This window comes from Medicago truncatula, chromosome 1 (assembly GCF_003473485.1).
Source record: "Medicago truncatula cultivar Jemalong A17 chromosome 1, MtrunA17r5.0-ANR, whole genome shotgun sequence".
In the NCBI taxonomy this organism is placed as follows: Eukaryota; Viridiplantae; Streptophyta; class Magnoliopsida; order Fabales; family Fabaceae; genus Medicago; species Medicago truncatula.
This window is the reverse complement of record NC_053042.1, coordinates 47,492,744-47,511,604: the sequence shown is the minus strand read 5'-3', so window position 1 is coordinate 47,511,604 and position 18,861 is coordinate 47,492,744. Positions and strand designations below refer to the sequence as shown.

At 33.6% G+C, this 18,861-nt stretch overlaps 3 protein-coding genes across 3 annotated transcripts; 2 read left to right on the top strand and 1 right to left on the bottom strand.

Moving 5' to 3' along the window:
* Nucleotides 1–32: 32 nt before the first annotated feature.
* LOC25485015 (protein COFACTOR ASSEMBLY OF COMPLEX C SUBUNIT B CCB3, chloroplastic) lies at nt 33–1,992 on the bottom strand. The gene is made up of 3 exons (XM_013614113.3): nt 1,837–1,992; nt 1,699–1,748; nt 33–652 (listed from the first exon to the last, which is right to left on the bottom strand). Exons 1-3 carry the CDS (start codon nt 1,889–1,891, stop codon nt 116–118), a joined length of 642 nt encoding a protein of 213 aa, XP_013469567.1. The 5' UTR covers nt 1,892–1,992; the 3' UTR covers nt 33–115.
* A 3,291-nt stretch (nt 1,993–5,283) lies between these two features.
* On the top strand, nt 5,284–7,604 carry LOC25485014 (uncharacterized oxidoreductase At4g09670). Its single transcript, XM_013614112.2, has 2 exons — nt 5,284–5,745; nt 6,854–7,604. Exons 1-2 carry the CDS (start codon nt 5,284–5,286, stop codon nt 7,472–7,474), a joined length of 1,083 nt encoding a protein of 360 aa, XP_013469566.1. The 3' UTR covers nt 7,475–7,604.
* Nucleotides 7,605–7,750: 146 nt separating this feature from the next.
* On the top strand, nt 7,751–10,788 carry LOC25485013 (geraniol 8-hydroxylase). The gene is made up of 2 exons (XM_013614111.3): nt 7,751–8,973; nt 9,934–10,788. The coding sequence occupies exons 1-2, from the start codon at nt 8,086–8,088 to the stop codon at nt 10,543–10,545; spliced, it is 1,500 nt and encodes a 499-aa protein (XP_013469565.2). The 5' UTR covers nt 7,751–8,085; the 3' UTR covers nt 10,546–10,788.
* Nucleotides 10,789–18,861: the final 8,073 nt, after the last annotated feature.

The window sequence follows — 18,861 nt, the reverse complement described above, 5'->3', positions numbered from 1 at the left end:
TTTCCGGCTAAACCAACATGATAGATCCAGGATGAGTGCAAGTGTAAATAAAATGATTCGTATATAATGTGTTAAGATACAAAACTGTCATTCACAAACACACCAAATGTGTAAACTAATTGACTTGTTGTGAAAGAAGAACAAGTAACCCTTGTGGACCTACTAATATCTCGTTAAGAAAACTAAGCATTCCAAACCAAACCACAGGAGTAACATCCACACCAGCAAGAGGTGGAATCACTTTGCGAGTAGGAACGAGAAGCGGTTCAGTAGGAGCATAAGCTATTACATACGGAAACTTTCCAACAGGAAGTTTTGGATACCATGACATGACTATTCTCACGATAAAGAGAAAACCAAATGCTGAGAGGAAGGGACCTAGAAATCCAATAGCTAATTTTGCAGTAGCAGGATCAATATCAGCAAGCATCAATCCTGTCATGAAATCTGTGGAAGTGTGTAAAGTTTCTGGTATGTTAAGCTTGAGGATATTCAAGTCAACATCCAAATCAAGACATCTCTGTGCAGTAGCTCCATTTAATATTGGGAATGTTGCGCCGGCAGAAGCTCCAACTTCCGTGTAACATGAACAACATCGCGTGATTCGTGAACTTCCGTTGACATTTCTTCTAGTAGGATGCTTCAAACTTTTCTGCAACAATTAAAATGCCAAACAGTGCTAAGATAACTATACAATATATAACATGATATTTTGCAGCGGGGAAGAAAATGCATATGTTTGGTTAACATTTGCTTAAACAAACTTAATGGAAAATTGTTACTTTTATAACGACTAGTACCAGTAGGATTAGGAATAAACTGAACAAAAATACCTACAAAAAACAACTGAACTGTTGCATGGGAAAGGATTAAAGATACCATGAAATTTTGAACACACTAGGATTTTTCTGGTCTTAACTCTCTGGTTCCCAGGAGAAGGGGCCTTGGTATTATGACGTTTGGCTGATAAATAAGCAAAGCTTGGGCAATGATAGTTCCAGCCAAGATTGGAACTCGAATTCTCTTGAACAATTTGATTTGTTGAGTATGGTTCATTGACACGGAAGAGGCAAAGGGCGAGGGAGATGAGCGAGTGTAGCAACCTGTACGTTAGGCACAACTGTTTGTTGTGGGGTGCAGGGGCGATAGCCCATGGTACGGTTCAGGGGTATTTTTGTAGTTTGAACCATAGTATTATGTGTATTGCTTGTAACGCTGTAAACCCTAATCGTTCAAGTAATAATACGAAACTACAGCTGCTTTGTTGTTGCAAACATAGACACACTTGGGTGAACTGCGTAAAGAAATGATCATGTTCATTGTCTTGTGATTTATGGTTTCCTTACTCTTATGTTACTAGTTGTTATGTAACACATTCTTAACTTCATTAATCACTTAAACCCGCTAGCATTATGCCAAAGCTAGTAGCGATATAAACCTACAATTAAGTGATAATGAGTGGATACTCCAATATCAAACTTTAAGAATCCAAATCCTAAGAAACTAACGAATGTCATAATCCCCCAACATATCTTAGAATAAATTTCCATTAGTTCAACTAATTCAATATATATAAGTGAAATATCCATAAATATGATACTGCATCTGGAAATTTAATTTAAATACCCTCTTTAATAAAGAAAAATGTTTGAGCTAGAAAACATAAAAACACAATTCAAGATAAGAAGATTTACTTACATAGACGCCAAAGCGAAAATTGGCAGGCTTGAATATTGAAGGATACCGTCCTACAAGATTGAAAAAATGGAAAGAGTGAAGTGAAATGAAGGTGGTTTGCTTGATAAGAAAGAGAGTACAAGAAAGTTGAATAGTTACCTGTGATTCCCGCATGGAAGGAGTTGAGATTAACAAGATAAGATTGCGTCGCCATTGTCTTTGGTCACCAAGACAGTAACCAGATAAGGAGGGAACCTTATCGTACATTACATGTTTAGAAATTCATTTACATTCTTATTAAAGAAAAAAACTCATATTTACATTTAAATAAAATAAAATATATTCAATATTTATATTCACCAACAACAACAACAAAAAATCTAATGATTTTTCTGGATATTTACACCAACATTCATAAAATACGAATCATGGTTACAAGTGCTCTAAAAAAACTCCACGGAAACAAACTTTTGTTTTGTAAATACTGTCAAATATATCTAAAGTAAAAATTACACAATTTTTTAAGGAGTGAATACCCAAATTCGTCATTGAATTTGCACGAATCGGATAAAAACGTCCTTCAATTTATCGAAATGCACACTTTATCCCTGAATTTGTCATATCTCAATCAAATTAGTCCTTACGTCCATTTGGGGCGTTAACGGTGATGACGTGGCCGTTAACCTCTCACATGGGTTGCCATGTCAGATGTCATATAAGCAGGGACTAAATTGGTTGATAGTGACAAAAATTTCCAAGGACGAAATTGATTGATTCCAAAAAAATGTTGTGCAATTTTGTCCCTGTTACTTTTTACTTACTATCAAATCGATCCTTGAATTATATTAAAAACCCGTCAAATAAGTCCTTGAATTTTATAAACATATATCCAATTTGATCCTTGAAGCATATATTTGCAGAAGAGATCATCCTTGAAAATACCATTAAATAAGTCATAAGTCTTAAGTCTTAAGTTTGATATATTACATAGGCAAAAGCAACCAAACTACAGGGCATTAACAAGTCATAAGTCATAGAAGGATGTTCTTAATATTACATAGCCAAAAAGAAACCCAACTAGGGGGCATAATTTAAACAAGTCGAAATATTACAGTTCCAAAAGCATAATTTAAACATGCATCAAGTATCACTTCTTTGGAAAGCCGAGGGTTGGGATAAACTCCATGAACTTAGGTTGAGTTGAACCGAATGGACCATAATTTGGATATGGTACTCTAATAACGCCAGGAGCAGTTGGGTGTTGGTGCAGGACCCTCATTGGTGTTTGTTTAGGCCTCTCATTTGAAATAATTGACCCTCTAATGCCATACCTCCTTGCTGGAACACCCTGCAACAACATTTTCAATCATACCAGTCCATAATTCATAAAACATTCAATCAAATCAGTCCTTAAATTATTACACTTACTAGCAAATCGATCCTTAAAATTTAATAGTCATACCTGTCCAAGCACTACTTCATTTGCAACACCATTAGCAACATTTTGTCTCTGAATTGCAACATTTCCAGCAACAACATTTCCAACATTGACATTTTCAGCATTTTGTGTAACTTGTCCATCATTTTAAGCAATAAGATTTTATGCATTTTCTGATACATTTGCAGCATTTTCTACAACACCTCCAACATTTTCTGCATTTTAAGACTTTAACACAAAACCCTAATATCAGTAATCTAAAAAACACAATCAAAGTAAGCAAAACCGAACATCAAAGAAAACATGAAATGAAGTTTAAAGTTGAAAACGAATGCCTAAAAACTGAAAATAAAAATAAAAAAAATGCACACAAAAAAGGGAGAAAACAAACATGACTGAATAGAAAACGAACAGGAGGCGTTACCTTAATAAATGACGAAAGCTTCTGTCAAAACAAAATCTTTTGCAATGTACCTCGCCATAGATGATGATGATGAAGGTTTTAGCGGGAAGGAGAAAGGTCATGGACGTGTATGATGTTCTGACTGAAATGTGAGGATGGAAAGGTATGGAGAATAACGGGGTAAATTTGAAAAAATTGAATTTAAAAAGCAAAACTGAAATTTTTAGCGTTTCCATCAAATTGGTCCTTGTACACGTGACTTCCTTGTAGACACGTGTACAAGACAACATGACATGCATGACGACAACTCAGCAGCACTAACGGAGCATTTGGACGGAAGGACTATTTTGATGGATGTTTGTTAAATTCAAGGATAAAGTGTGCATTTCGATAAATTAGAGGACGTTTTTATCCGATTCGTGCAAATTCAGGGACTAATTTGGGTATTCACTTAACTGTTTTTATTTTCACATAAACTTTGTAAATGATCTATGATAAAGGGAAATTTTAATAGTCACGGATACACATCCAAATTATTTAGGCGCACACACAACAATACACACATTAACCAATATTTTTAATATTAATAAATTGATTTTTTCTTCTTTTATTTACTTATTTTCATTGTATCTGTGTCTAAACCAAATATATTTGTGGTTGTGACGATACAGAATTGCTCCTATGTTTTATATGAAACACACAAAACTACTATAATACTATGAATATGTCAAAATTAAAATATGCTAAATAAATACAAAAATTTAGGAATAAAATGTGGGCTCATAATTAAACGCAAATACTGTGCAAAATGTGGGCTCACAGTAAACCTAATTCAACAGGGGTCCCAATTTCATAGGCTTTTTCGTAGTAAAAAAACCACAGGCTTTCAATTACATGTCCTTTCCTAGTTAGCCCTTATATTCCAGTCAATACACAATTTCCTCCATTAGGAGTGCATGCATCATTTTATAGTGCAACCAATCATATTTGTTTTTGTATAAAAAAGGTATGATTTACCAAAAGAGAGAAGAATACGCATGGCAAACAATCTCAAACATGCTTTATCACTTTTATTTAACAATAAAAAAATTAATTTAGTGCGTCTACTACATAACATGTGGTCTACAAAGGATAATTTAGTGCGTCGTGGTATTATTCTGTCTGATTTCTCAATTTTGTGTGTTAGGATGTCGTAATAACGAATCCGCAAATCATATTTTAATTCATTGCCCTATTTTTGGTGTGTTGTGACAACTTGTCAAAACTTGAATCGGTGTGTAATTAATGGATCCCAGAGATCTTTTTATTCAATTTGCATATTACTTTAAACCCCGTTAATTGTTCTTGCAACTAATTTGACTTTGTAGTATTTGGGTGTTATGAAATGAAAGAAATCACATATTTTTCTCTAATAATGCTAAATCAATTACGCAGCTTGTGAAAAAATTAAAATAAAAACTAAAAATGTTTGCTTTATTTTTTGTTATCATTTATGGACCTTTAGTTGTTTGGGCATTGGTTGACCGTCAGCTTTTTGTATTGCTACATGATACTTTGTTGTGCTCTCTCTGCACACTTGATGCTAGAGAGTAAACTGTTTTTTTATTTTATTTTTAATATATATCATTTTTGTTTGTGTCAATTATTCTACACGATGAAATTAATATTTGTGTTGTAAAGGTTATACTAGTACTAGTATAAATAACCTTCAATTCGACACCACACTCACTCAGTCCATCTCTATCTTCAATTCGCGTTGACCAAAATGTCAGAAGCACTGATCCAAATCGGAGTAGTAGGCTGTGCCGACATAGCTCGTAAAGTTTCTCGCGCCATCAACTTATCCCCAAACGCCACCATCTGCGCCGTCGCTAGCCGCAACTACGACAAAGCCGCCGCTTTCGCCGCCGCCAATGGCTACCCACTAACAGCGAAGGTGTACGGGAACTACGAAGCTCTGCTGGAAGACCCTGATGTGGACGCTGTGTATATGCCACTTCCTACAAGCTTGCACCTTAAGTGGGCCGTTCTTGCGGCCCAGAATAAGAAGCATTTGCTTCTTGAGAAGCCTGTTGCGCTGGATATTGCTGAGTTTGATGAAATTGTGGGAGCTTGCGAGGAGAATGGTGTGCAGTTTATGGATAATACTATGTGGGTTCATAATCCTAGGACTGCTAAAATGGCACAGTTTTTCAATGATCCGCACCGTTTTGGTCAACTCAAATCGGTAATCTACATGTCAATTCCTAGCTCCACTATTATTTTTGGATTGCCAAATAAATTTGCTAAGCTTTGACTTTCTCAAGTCTGACTGAATAGTGTAATCTTGAAATCGCTTTTTTTTTTGTGAGCAAAATCTTGAAATTGCTTGTAATCTTCTTACTTAACTCTTTGTCTTATACTATGTAGTCTACATAATTTATTATAAATTTCGTTTTTTACTTAAGTACCATTTTTGTATAATATAATAAGTAAAAATGTAAAATAGTATTTGCTTTTAAAAAAAAAAAGTGAAGTAGTAAGCAATGTAGTCAGGATGTAGGATTGGTCGGCCAATTAAAGAACGTAAACACGAGGAACGTAACACGGTTCGTAAGTAGGATCAGTAGCTTTTTTGATAGAGTTGAGTCGAAGCATGGTTGAGGGGAAAAAGAGGAACCAAGCAAAAAAATATAGAGTGAAAACAGAGGAAAAGCGACCTTGCCTAAAGTCGAAGCACAGTTGAGGTGTTGTGGGCCATAGGATCGTAAGATCCTACGAACCAGCACTCGATCCTGACTACAATGGTAGTAAGTACTCAAATTGGTTCCTGGATTTGTAGGACTATGTCAAACTAGTATTCTAGTTGGTCACATTATCGATATTCTAAATGATCTTTGAAATCACAAAACTTCAATCAAATTTGCCGCTCCGTTGGGACTAAAATGACATTAAGTTGTTCAGTAAGTACAACTCAGATCATAAAAGACTGCAAAGTTTGATATGTTGGTATGCAGACTTTAACTCGCAATTTTCCACTTATTATTTAGTGTGTATGATTTTCACCACTAGACTTTTTGAAAAGTTACATTAAGTTGGAAAGTCAGGGATGGACTTGGAATAAACCGAATAATGATAAAGATGCACCTAATGATAGATTCAGATAGAAGGACAAAATTAATATTTTGTAATTATTCTAGAAATTATTTTGAAATATTGATAGTGTGGGAGATTAAGGACGGACTTGAGTATTAACTTGTAAAATTTGGAAAGTAGAGTTGCATTGCATAAGAAAAACCTGACTGCATGTTCATTGCCTATTTACTGATATAAGTGGTGGCTTCTGGATTGTGCAGGTTCGCACCTGCTTTACATTTGCTGCAGATTCTGAATATCTAAAGAAAGACATTCGTGTGAAGCCAGATCTTGACGCACATGGTTCTCTGGGTGATGCAGGCTGGTATTGCATTCGTGCAATCCTCTTAGCTGCCAACTACGAACTCCCTAAAACAGTGATAGCCTCACGTGAACCAGTGCTTAACAAAGATGGAGTTATATTGGATTGTGGTGCATCACTATATTGGGAGGATGGTAAAGTAGCTACATTTCATTGTTCTTTCTTGGCAAACTTGACAATGGATATAACAGCTATTGGAACAAAAGGAACTCTTCATGTTCATGATTTTATTATTCCTTATGAAGAGAATGAAGCATCTTTTCATTTTGGTACTGAAACTAGCTTTGATGATCTTGTTACTTGTTGGTCTAAACAGCCAGTGAAGTGTACTGTTAAAACTAATCTTCCTCAGGAGGCTCTTTTGGTTACAGAATTTGCTCGTTTGGTGGGCGAAATTAAATTTAGAAACTCCAAACCTGAGAAGAAGTGGCCAATTGTTAGTAGGAAAACACAACTTGTGTTGAATGCTGTTAAGTCTTCAATTCATAGGGGTTTTGAGCCTGTTCAGATTGAGGAGTGAAGCAAGGAGTATGTTGTGTACTTCTCAATATGTACTCTGCTCAATTGATATCTTTGGTTTTATCTGTTAAAATGTTAATGCATTTCAAATAAATATTACTCATGGCTAGATGCTTGTTAAAGAGTCTAAATTGTTATGTTTTGGACTGACCAAGGTCCAATCCGTGAAGGATCCACGATCCACCTAAGTAAGCAACACCGTGTTCCACAACACATCAAATAAAACACCATGATCATATCACCACCCTTTAATACTAACCATGTTTTGGACAGAAATTTGGTTTCAAAATTGCAAATTACTATTTTTGGACACTTTTTTAGTTACTTCTAGAACCTGTCATCCGGTTGATGGCTTCTTCTCCTAACCACTCCCACAGTCGGTATTCGGTGGACCAAAAAGATGCACCTATACCACTCTTTATCTTGAAACAATTTAGAAAAAACATCATTTTCAATTAGATTTGAAAATTATACCATTTCTTAACATGTAGGCAATCAGTTAAATTGACATGTCCATGAGGTGAAACGTAGCTAAACCAAAAAGTCCAGAACACACAACCTTATATAATTTTCATTGAAGTTCATGACAATTTCATACTAGATAATTAATCAATGATGGAGTATCATATCTTACTATTATTCACCACCCTATCCCTTATCATAATCCGGTTCTTCCTAAACCGCCAAAAGAATAAACCACCCGGTCCAACCGGTCTTCCCATAATCGGAAACCTCCACCAACTCGGCTCAAAACCCCACTGCACCCTCTCTTCCCTCGCCAAAACCTATGGCCCCATCATGTCCCTCCGCTTCGGCTCCGTCACCGTCACCGTTGCTTCCTCCCCGAAAACCGCCCAAGAAATCCTCCAAAAAAACGACCAATCCTTCGCCAACCGCCCTATCCCTGAATCAGTTGCTGCTCAACCCAACGTCAACGACACACTCGCATGGTCCCATGCCGACTCACGGTGGCGTAACCGTAGACGTATCTGCACCACACAAATATTCACCACCCACCGCCTTGACCTTCTCCAACATCTCCGTCACCGGAAAGTTGAGCAACTAGTCCAACACCTTCACAAAAAAGCAGCAGAGAAAACAACCGTTGACATAGGTGAACTTGCTTTCGCCACCATGTTGAACTTGGTTTCCAACACGGTGTTCTCAGAGGACCTTGTTGATTCGGAGTTCGAGAGTGCTGGTGAGTTTAAAGAGCTTGTATGGAGGATAATGGAAGATGCTGGGAAAGTGAATGTTTCTGATTATTTTCCAGTGGTGAAGATGTTTGATCTGCAAGGTGTGAAGAGACACGTTAAGGTTTCATATGTAAGATTGCATGAGATTTTTGATCGTATGATTCAAAAACGTGTTGAAGATAGAAATAGTAATTCGCATGATGGTGGCGTGGTTGCTGGTGATTTCTTGGATGTTTTGCTTGATCATTGTCAACAAGAGGATGACTCTGTTTTTAGCGTTGAAAGCATCAAGCCATTGATTCTGGTAATTAATTAACTCAAATAATTTTGTTTTCAGTTATACATATATTGCATTTTCAACAAAATTATTTTTAGGAAAATAAATTAATCAATGAAAAAAAAAAAAGAGACATGCAATGTAAGGATGAACTAAATTTAGAGGGACCTTTGATAAGAATCAAATATTTTGGGACTGGAGTGTGATCAAAGTCTATGCAGGTGAGTTAGTTTAACTTCTTAAAAAATAAAAAAAAATCAAACATTTTGTACTTAAATAGTAATGGCATGAGTGCATGAGTTTTGTTCAGATGTTGATGTAAAAATATTTTACAACAATAATGTATATCCGTTAAACTTTGAGCAAATGATTTAATGTATATGATATAGGGAAAAAAGATGGCTTCATATTTTGAAGGAAAGGCATACATGTAAGAGTTGTAAAGAGGTCGTAGGTTGAACTCCTCCATTAACATAATCACAACTAATGATATGATTTTATTAAACGACATGTTATCATATATATTTAATATCAAAATTACTGTTGATGATAATGATATGAAGATATTTTATGTTTTGTAAACAGTTGGAAGTCCAATTATTGAGTAAATGCTTAAATATATTATACTTATGAATAATTGGAGTAAGTCAGGATATGCACGATCCAATAATTTTTTACGTGTATCATCCACAACCATTACTATGCTCTCAAATTTCAATATTCAATTGAGTGTTAATTTCGACTTGTTTAAAAAAAATGTTAGTTTCAATTTTCAACGATAAATAGTAGACTTAGACTACTAGTTGTAGTTTCCAACTTCATTTTTGTTTTGTTGATTTTTTAACCTAACTTTGGTGATATGAGGTTTACATCGTTCACGTACATTCTACATCAGTCACTTGTGCACATTCTAATGGTTGTTAATTATGTTGATTTCAAAATTAAATAAGCATCGTTAATTTTTTTTGGTTCGAAACAATTAAACAGGACTTATTCATAGCTGGAAGTGACACATCAGGATCAACAACTGAATGGGCAATGGCAGAGCTTCTCCGCAATCCAAACATAATGAAAAAAGCAAGAAATGAAGTGATTCAACTAATTCCCAAATCCAACCAAGTCAAAGAATCAGACATTCCTTCACTTCCATACATCCAAGCAATAGTCAAAGAAACCCTTAGGCTTCATCCTCCTGTACCACTTCTCTTACCTTATATTGCAGCAAATAATGTTGAAATAAATGGTTACACAATTCACAAAGGAAACCAAGTTTTAATAAATGCATGGTCTATAGGAAGAAACCCCGAGTTTTGGGAGGATCCGTTGTTGTTTCAACCAGAAAGGTTTCTTAATTCGAATGTAGATTTTAAAGGGAGAGATTTTGAGTATTTACCTTTTGGTGCCGGAAGGAGAATTTGTCCTGGTATTCCACTTGCTAATAGAATGATTATTTTGATGTTGGCTGTGTTGTTGCATTCTTTTGAATGGGAGCTTCCTAAAGGTGTTAGTCCTGAAACGCTTGATATGAGTGAGCAATATGGAATCACATTGAAGAAGCTTATTCCTCTTTCTGCTGTTCCAATTTCAGTAGTAGTATGAAAAACATGCGAGTATTTTGAGATTGAGAAAAAAGGTGTTTAGTTGAGAATGCAATTGGTTTGAGATTTTATATTATCACTCTTAAATAAGTATGAAGTTTATGTGAGATGGGTCTATTTAATCAAAGTTGGGAAAATTTCCATGTTCAAATAGGCTTATAGAGGTCCTTTATATACTAAACGTGGACGTGTAAATCTTACATTATTTATCGTATGAAATGGGTTCAAACTTCAAAGAGGCTAACGGGAGTAAGGTAGACAAACTCGAGATCCTAGATAAGATCGGATAGGACCCACGAGATCGTGAATCGGGGGATCGTAAGATCCTACCAAATTTAAAAATTCATATATATTCCATATAAATTCATACATATGCATATGAAGCAACACAATTTAATAGATAAAAACTTCAAATAACATTCATATTCATTAACAGTAGCACATTAAAACAACTCTAATATTCAAAACAGTAGCACATCACTCCTAAAATCATCTTTCAGAGAGGGAGTTGAGTGCTATGAATATGAGAATTGCATTGGTAAAGTTCTTTATGGGTGTACTGAAAAATTTCCCTAATTATTGATAGTAGGTGTATTGGGAAGATTTTCAATAATTAATGGGTTTAATTTCAATGATCAATGGGTTTAATAAGGGAATTAGAAACCGTTTCAGAGAATAATAAGAGTGAAACACTTTTTTTTTTTGCATTTCTGATTGCAAAAATGCGTTTGGGGTGAATGCGGATCACGAACCTGACCCAGAAAACTGAATTTCTGGAAAACGAAACAATAACCGAGTCACGGACCGACCCGCGAACCCGGTTTTCGGGGTTTCAAAATTGACTCGTCTGAATCGTACGATACAAACGCGTTTGCGTTTTTCAACGACGATCCAAACCGCAACCACCAAAAAGCGATTCCGACGACGTTCCGGCACGGCGAGGGGATGTGAGATCACGAACTCAAACGATCCTACGAGTTGGATCGCGAGTTTGTCTACCATGAACCGGAGAACTTGTGCAAAATAAATTTACATTTTATTGCATTTAGTGCGAAAATCTCAAAGTCCAAATAGGCTTATTGAGGTATTTATTTGATGTTCGTGTAAAATTAATTTAGACAAATAATATATCTTCATTACACTCCTTTTATTCTATGGATCAGGCTAACATGCATGTGTCTTTAAAAGACGTGCTAAAGATTCTATAAATAGAAAATATTTATTATTAAAAAATAAATTTTAACATTTTGAAAAATAAATTGATACAATTTTTAAGATAAAATTTTGATATCGAATCCTTTAACATATATTTCTAAGGGTGCGTGTTAACATTTTCAGAGGCTTTTAATTTTTAAAGGAACAAAAATACCATAAAAACATGTCTTCACTCATAGTTTGATATAACATTTATTTATGTGGATCCTGGTGTCCTTGTTTTTTTATTTTGTTTTAAAATAATAAAACAAAACAAAAAATTATAAATAAACCAAGAATTTTGTTATTATTACCCCGCAGATGCTCAAACAGTTCGTAACTACCAAACAATATCCTTCGTGATTTTAAAGGTTTCAGTAAATAGCTATCAAATGTTGTTTTTTTTAATTTTTTATAATAGAGAGCAAATATGGGGTAAAAAGAGCAACCACCAAACACCAAATATAAGTTCCATTCGAGAAGCCCATAAGGCCCATTACCCACATTTTCTCATGCTTTGATTTTTTTTTTAAAGTAAAATGTAATGTCATCGCAAATTTTCTCATGTCAACTTATTCTTGAAAGACTTCCGACTCTTTCAAATTTATCTAAAGGAGGTGTGTTGTCGGAGGGGGTGTTTTCGGATTGTGTGTGGAGCCCGGAGAAATAAGAAGTGGAAGATCATTTGTTTTATAGATGTAGTTTTGTCGGAAGGATTTGGTATTCCATTTTTAAATGAATTGGAATGGGGGTGATTTTACCTGAAAATGTTGTTTCCGTCCTTGACTACTTTTCATCCTCATCTTTTGTAATAAAAAATATTGGAAGGGATTAACGCTTATTTGGCATGCAACAATTTGGAAATATTGGGAAGCTCGAAATAAGGTTATTTTTTCTTTAAGAATTCCGAGGCGAAAGAGATTGCATCAAAGTCATCTCATGGAGGTGGTTTATTGCTAGAAAATTAGAAGGTCTATGCTTGTATTTCAAATGGTATTCAAATCCTTTTTTTTGTTTAATTTCTTATAGTAGGGTAATGGTTTTCTTACGAAGCGAGTACCGCTTGTACTTTTCTCATTTTCTAATAAATTTTGATGTTAAAAAAACATTTAAAATATGTTTATTATGAAATAGTTAAATCCAAAAGTAACAAAGTAAAAAAAAAATAAAGAATCTTTTTATTTTGGAGAGTCACATGCAAGTAGATTTAGGTTGCTAAGATAGACCTCTCAATAAAAACTTTTAGTCGTTCCAATTGGTTAGTTTTTGGCTTCTTGCGTGTACTATCAATGAAAACGGTCTCACATTTTCACTGAACAACAACTCACGCACACATAGTCACAGTGATATCCAATGTTGAAGGAGCAATAGAATTGTAGGAAGGTGCATCAGAGCTAGTGGGAGGTGGAAGGGTCGGTGGGGTCAGGAGGGGGTGACGTGGCATGTGCTAAGATGATGGGAAATTAAATTATATTATACTACCACTATTATATAAATTTCTTTATAAGATAAAATTTTGAGTTATTCCATGGAAAAAAAGAGTTATAACAAAATGTTATATTGTCACCATCATTGAAAAAAAATAAAAATGTATATTATATTTACTGTATTGTTGGTGTTATTGAGAAAAAAATATGATTTGAAAATTTAATTAGTATACTTTTATTGTGTACAATTAATTTACACATGCATTTAATATGTGTTGCCACATCAATCAATAAATATAAAAATACACGAGTTGTTATATTCATTAATTGATATAGCAACACATCATTAAAAGTTTGTATAATATATTAATAATTGTACATTGGCATATAATACTAATTAAACTATTTGTTACAATTGAAAGTCATGAACGTCTATACACATAATTTGAATCAAACTTATAGTTTTTTTTTTCTTTATAATTTGCACGCATTACTACAATAAAAAATGAACAAACGGAGTAGTATTTATAATATGTTACTTCTGAGTATATTATTTATATAAAAATTGATCTATAGATGTAGCAAATTAATTAAAAAGAAAAAAATGTTGTTTGTTGCAAAAAGAGATAAGCATTCAAATGATGATAAAGTTTTGTTGGTTCAGTAGAATAAAAAGTATTTCTTAAAATTGATTATTTATCTGTTTGGGACTCGCCAAATAACCATGTTGGACACCTACAAGGACCAAAAACATCTTTGTCCAAAAACCCTCTATCAAGCATAGGTTCAATTGAAAATTGATTTTCTGATTTCCAAATATTCCTAACTAGACCTTGCACCCGTGCTGTCGCACGGGTCATAATTATTAGAAACAAAACATTCAAATAATATAAAAAATAATGTTCTTTGAAAATGTGAACATCATCTATGACGTCACCATCCAAGTTGCGCGAATATGAAGTACGTGTATCAAATGTGTATTCTCTTCAAGATACTTTCTAATAGATTTGTGTCATTGGAAGATATGTTCCAATAAATTAAAGAGCTTTTGTGCAAAAATGAGAAGCTTATGAGCAATTTCGAATAGTTTATCAGCAAAAACATAGAGCATACTTCGTTTTCAATTACCTCTACTAATACAACCCAAATAAATTGTTCTTTTGATAACTGGTTGTCGTTTATATATGAATGCCTAATTGCTACAAATTGCATCATGAGACTAAAAAAATACTATCACTTTAGACATCAATAGACCAAATGTGTTCCCTTGATCAGCTACCCTGTTGACTTTTACTTTACAAATTGCATTCTAAATGCCTAATTTCTTTTAAATGTGTTCCCTTGAAACTGTTACCACAAAGCATAAAATAAAATCAGTAACATAACTAAAAGATCATTTATTCTCAAAGTAACATATTATGGACTACTCTTAACTCCTTTAAAGTGTGAACCCAGGTTAATTACAAAACTGACAGATTAAAAATTGCACAAACAACCACAATATACAATAAATTTAACAAAGTAACACCTTGAGTACAATGTATTGCACGTCGGCTCTCCAATTCCTAGAGACAATTATAACTTTTAACTTCCTAATACAATCATATATGATTTCAATATTTTCCAATTCAGAGAAAATTGCCATTCAAATCAAGCGATTTCAAGACAATTTCTTTAAATTGCATAAGAATGTCTTATGCTAATATAAGATGGAGAACAAAAAAAATCTATAAATAAAAATATTAAGGTAGAAAATCCAACAATTCATATAAAGATAAAAGGATGAAAGAACCTCATAAAGCAACACAGATGAGGAGAAAAAAAATATTGAAAAAGAATCCAAATAAAATGGACATCAAACAAAAAAAACATAAAGGTTCAAAAGTTGGTCATTTTGAACATTCATCATAGGTATGAGATGCCAATCTATTATGTGGGATACTCCTCTACCAATCAAACCTGCAAAATATGAATAGCCAATCATACCTGCAAATCAAATCGGTAACACATAAGAAGTAGGAACATTACATTTCCAAAGAATGAAACAAAACAACAATTCGTATTCCAATCAAAATTTTATAACATATGTTATGCTATAGAAATTATGCTGTTCTTTTTATATTATGTAATATAAAAAGAGAATCCTAGAAAACTTTCACCAATTCCTACTGAAAATCCAAATTACCTCCTATTTGTAGATGTCGTGATTCAATTTTTAAAATGATAATTTCTACAAATCTATAACAGAAAAAGATCAAAAAAACCATTTTGGGGAGCATAACAGAAGCCTGCAAAAAAACAAATAAATGATAAGAATTTTATGTATCTATCCATGCTCATGTGTAAAAGACAGCAAAGAACTTACCCAGTTAACATCCATCTCAATCATATATGTCCTATATTTTAGCTTCAGCTTATTGATCCTTCTGTCTGCGTCAGTCATTGGATTTGGGTCCAAAGGAGCTGCAAAGAAATCATAATGAAATGACAAACATGTTAGATGGTTGGAAACAAATACAAATATTGAATACTAACTCAAAATCACGTAAACTATAACCCTTGCCTATCATAACATGGTACGACAGAAAGGTGTGTATGCTACTGTGAGCCATGGCCGAATGGAATGAATTGGAAGTGTATGGAAGCCAGAAAGATCATCTGTATTTATAGATGGCTATAACACGTTCAATTAGTAACTCTTGCATTGGAAATACGAAAACATTCAATGCATGTGATAGGAATGTGAAGAGTCTGTAGCATTTGCTTACAATACATGGTTAAGAGCCTCGTAATGGAATATCTACATTTAATTTGCATTAATGATGGTTCAGCGCCCTATCATACAATAAGATGAATTTGAATTTTGAAATTGGCATTAAATAAGTAAGTAAGCAATATTTTCCCGCTCATTAGCAAAGATTAGGGTTTTTCAAAGTTGTTTACATTGTAGCTTAGGATTAGATAATAAGATAAGATAACACATGGAAATATTTATAGTACTCCCGGCGGTAGTTAATTACCGCTGACTTATAACTAGAAAACCGACGGTAGGTAACTACCGTAGGGTTTTTTTGATCATTTTCATGTGTTATCAGAAACTTTTGAAAGTAAAAAAAGCAAGCATCAGCTCAATTACACAAAGGCTCAAATCTAGCGTACATCACATCTCCAACAAGGGTTACCCCCGATTATGAAAACAGTCAAAAGCTTAAGATTTTCTAGGATATGTAATGCTTCCGACCATCAAAGCTCACCAACGTTTGATAGTTATCAAATTCCTTTATTCCTCTAAAAAAAAAAAATCAAATTCCTTTATTCGTAATAGCCTTCCATTGGCTACATCAATTGTTACTTTAATGATCGTATAAAAAGATCATTGGACCATAATTCAAAGTAGACAACTTCTATCATTTCAATACTTTTCACTTTTGCTCTCTTATTGAGTTGACCGTTACGGTGTTTACAAGTACTCTCAATTCGCATTTTGACGATTAATATTCGACAAACAATATCATTATTATGATGGCTCTACATCATTATTTAAGTTAGTTATACATGAACACTTTACTAAGTATTGTCCGTGTGTACACACTACCGTTGAAGAAGGAGCCATTGGCAAGTAACTCTAAGCCACTTGTTTGAAGTTTGAAGTTACATTGTCCTTGGGAGTAAAAATTGCATGCATCGGAGTATATTCTTCATTCTTGAATAACTCGTATCCACGTGAGGTGAGTCTTTGAGCAGCGTGCTTTGGGTGCGAATAGAAAGGAAGCGCACACGATGTACCAACACGCCTCCCGCCCTAACACACGCCCTCCTCAACGCCGGATATTGGAACTTGCGTATCAATTTAGATAGATCCGATAATGTTTTATAGGATGAAAAACAAGTAAAGAACCACTTTAGTTCTAGAAAGTCACTCACAGTGTCATATGAGTTGACAATTCTTCAACCAATTTTATTGTCCACAGCAGCAAAAGGACCAAAGTAAGAATGGATAAAAACTCAATCATTTTCTCACCCATATTTCTTCAGGTTGACAGGACCAAAACCTTAATCTGAATTGTTTCTCTCAAAACATGAGTAAATGATTCGTAGCAAACTCATAATTCACAATGTTGGATCTCAGTTATATGTACACTTTTGACAACTACACTCTTCTTCAATGCTCAGATTGAAAGCTACAAGTTTTTATTCTTTCAACCTGTTCGTCAACGACATCGTCGCCAACCAAGATTTTACAACTCGAGAGTTTACGTCAACTCGTTTTACCTTATTAAACTCGACTCATAAACTCGTACGAGTTTACCTAAAATTAAAATTATATAAAATTTATAGTATACATGACATATGTAGTTAATATAAATCTTGTAAATATATCGATGGTATAAAATATGAATTAATTATAAATACAAAGTATACCTAACCACCATAAATATTGTGATTGTGTTGTTTGTTTCAGAAGGTTTTAGAAGAAAAACAAGGCAAGACAAGAAAGTGTTCACCGTAAAGGCAAGGTAAGTACTTTAGATTACTGAGCTTGAAACAAGAATTGAATTTTAACATAAAAAGACCCATAAAAAATGATCCAAAATTAAACAGCGTGTTTTGAAGTGTTAAATCTTAAACTTGGACGATTTTACTTGAGTCTACCACATGTTAACTCACTCAAACTTGTTAAACATTTCGATTTCATCAAAAAACAATTTTACATCTGAGCTAACACAATTTTGACAACTAAAAAAATAATATCGTCCGAATTTAGGTGTTATCGCTTGATTTGTGCCTTGTGGAACCTTGCCAGCAATTCCTTCTATATTGTGGACTCACAATTAAAGCCATTTTTTTTTTTTTTAAGAGTTAAAGCCAAAATAATGAATAATCATATAAGTGAAAAGTTAAATGAAAGACATTGTGAACCATTATAGGAATTCTAAATTTAGTTAAGAAGACTTAATATTACATTTGGTGTTCTTTTAGGTTTAGTTATGCAATTTCGGTCCTGCTATTTTTTTCGAGTGGTATTAGAAATTGAGTTAAATCTATTTCAAATTTTAAGATAGTATTTGAATCTACATAAAATTCGTTGAATATTGAGCTAATTATCATCTTTATCATCTTTTTTTTTTTAAGAAAGAAAAGCCACTTCTGCTATGATATTTGGTATATTGCACAGTACCATAGAAGTAGGGAAAGTAGCCAAAGCAATAAAAAGAAACAAATGGGACATTTTTATTTTCTGCATTCAGCAACACCAAGTACCTTTAACCCCATTTGCACGCAATGGATTACTTTCTATTTACCTTTTAACAAGGATAGTTAAAAATACACCTTTGAATTGACATGGATAAATCTAATAGAATGGACTAAACTCTCAACATAACAAAGTTGATAAAAATATATATTTTTATCAAGTAGTCTAATAGCAAGAGAGAACTGAGAACTGAGTTCAAACCTTAACCTCTACCTATAATATATAACATATCTACTAACTGGATTAAACTAACAGTAATCTCTTTAACCGTATATTAGTAATATATATATATATATATATATATATATATATATATATATATATATATATATATATATATATATTCTAATACATCCTAATTTATGACATGCTTGGTCCATCATATGTGTAGTGATTTGTTTAAAAAATCCATAATGGAATTTATCATTTTTAGTGCTTAAAA

What these genes read in the sequence shown, in the direction of transcription:
- LOC25485015 (XM_013614113.3), bottom strand. Translation starts at nt 1,891, where the DNA reads ATGGCGACGCAATCTTATCTTGTTAATCTCAACTCCTTCCATGCGGGA. An exon ending in CTTCCATGCGGGAATCACAG is followed by an intron (nt 1,749 to 1,836) that starts GTAACTATTCAA and finishes TCAATCTTGTAG; the next exon opens with GACGGTATCCTTCAATATTC. An exon ending in ATTTTCGCTTTGGCGTCTAT is followed by an intron (nt 653 to 1,698) that starts GTAAGTAAATCT and finishes TAATTGTTGCAG; the next exon opens with AAAAGTTTGAAGCATCCTAC.
- LOC25485014 (XM_013614112.2), top strand. Translation starts at nt 5,284, where the DNA reads ATGTCAGAAGCACTGATCCAAATCGGAGTAGTAGGCTGTGCCGACATA. An exon ending in GTTTTGGTCAACTCAAATCG is followed by an intron (nt 5,746 to 6,853) that starts GTAATCTACATG and finishes TGGATTGTGCAG; the next exon opens with GTTCGCACCTGCTTTACATT.
- LOC25485013 (XM_013614111.3), top strand. Translation starts at nt 8,086, where the DNA reads ATGATGGAGTATCATATCTTACTATTATTCACCACCCTATCCCTTATC. An exon ending in GCATCAAGCCATTGATTCTG is followed by an intron (nt 8,974 to 9,933) that starts GTAATTAATTAA and finishes ACAATTAAACAG; the next exon opens with GACTTATTCATAGCTGGAAG.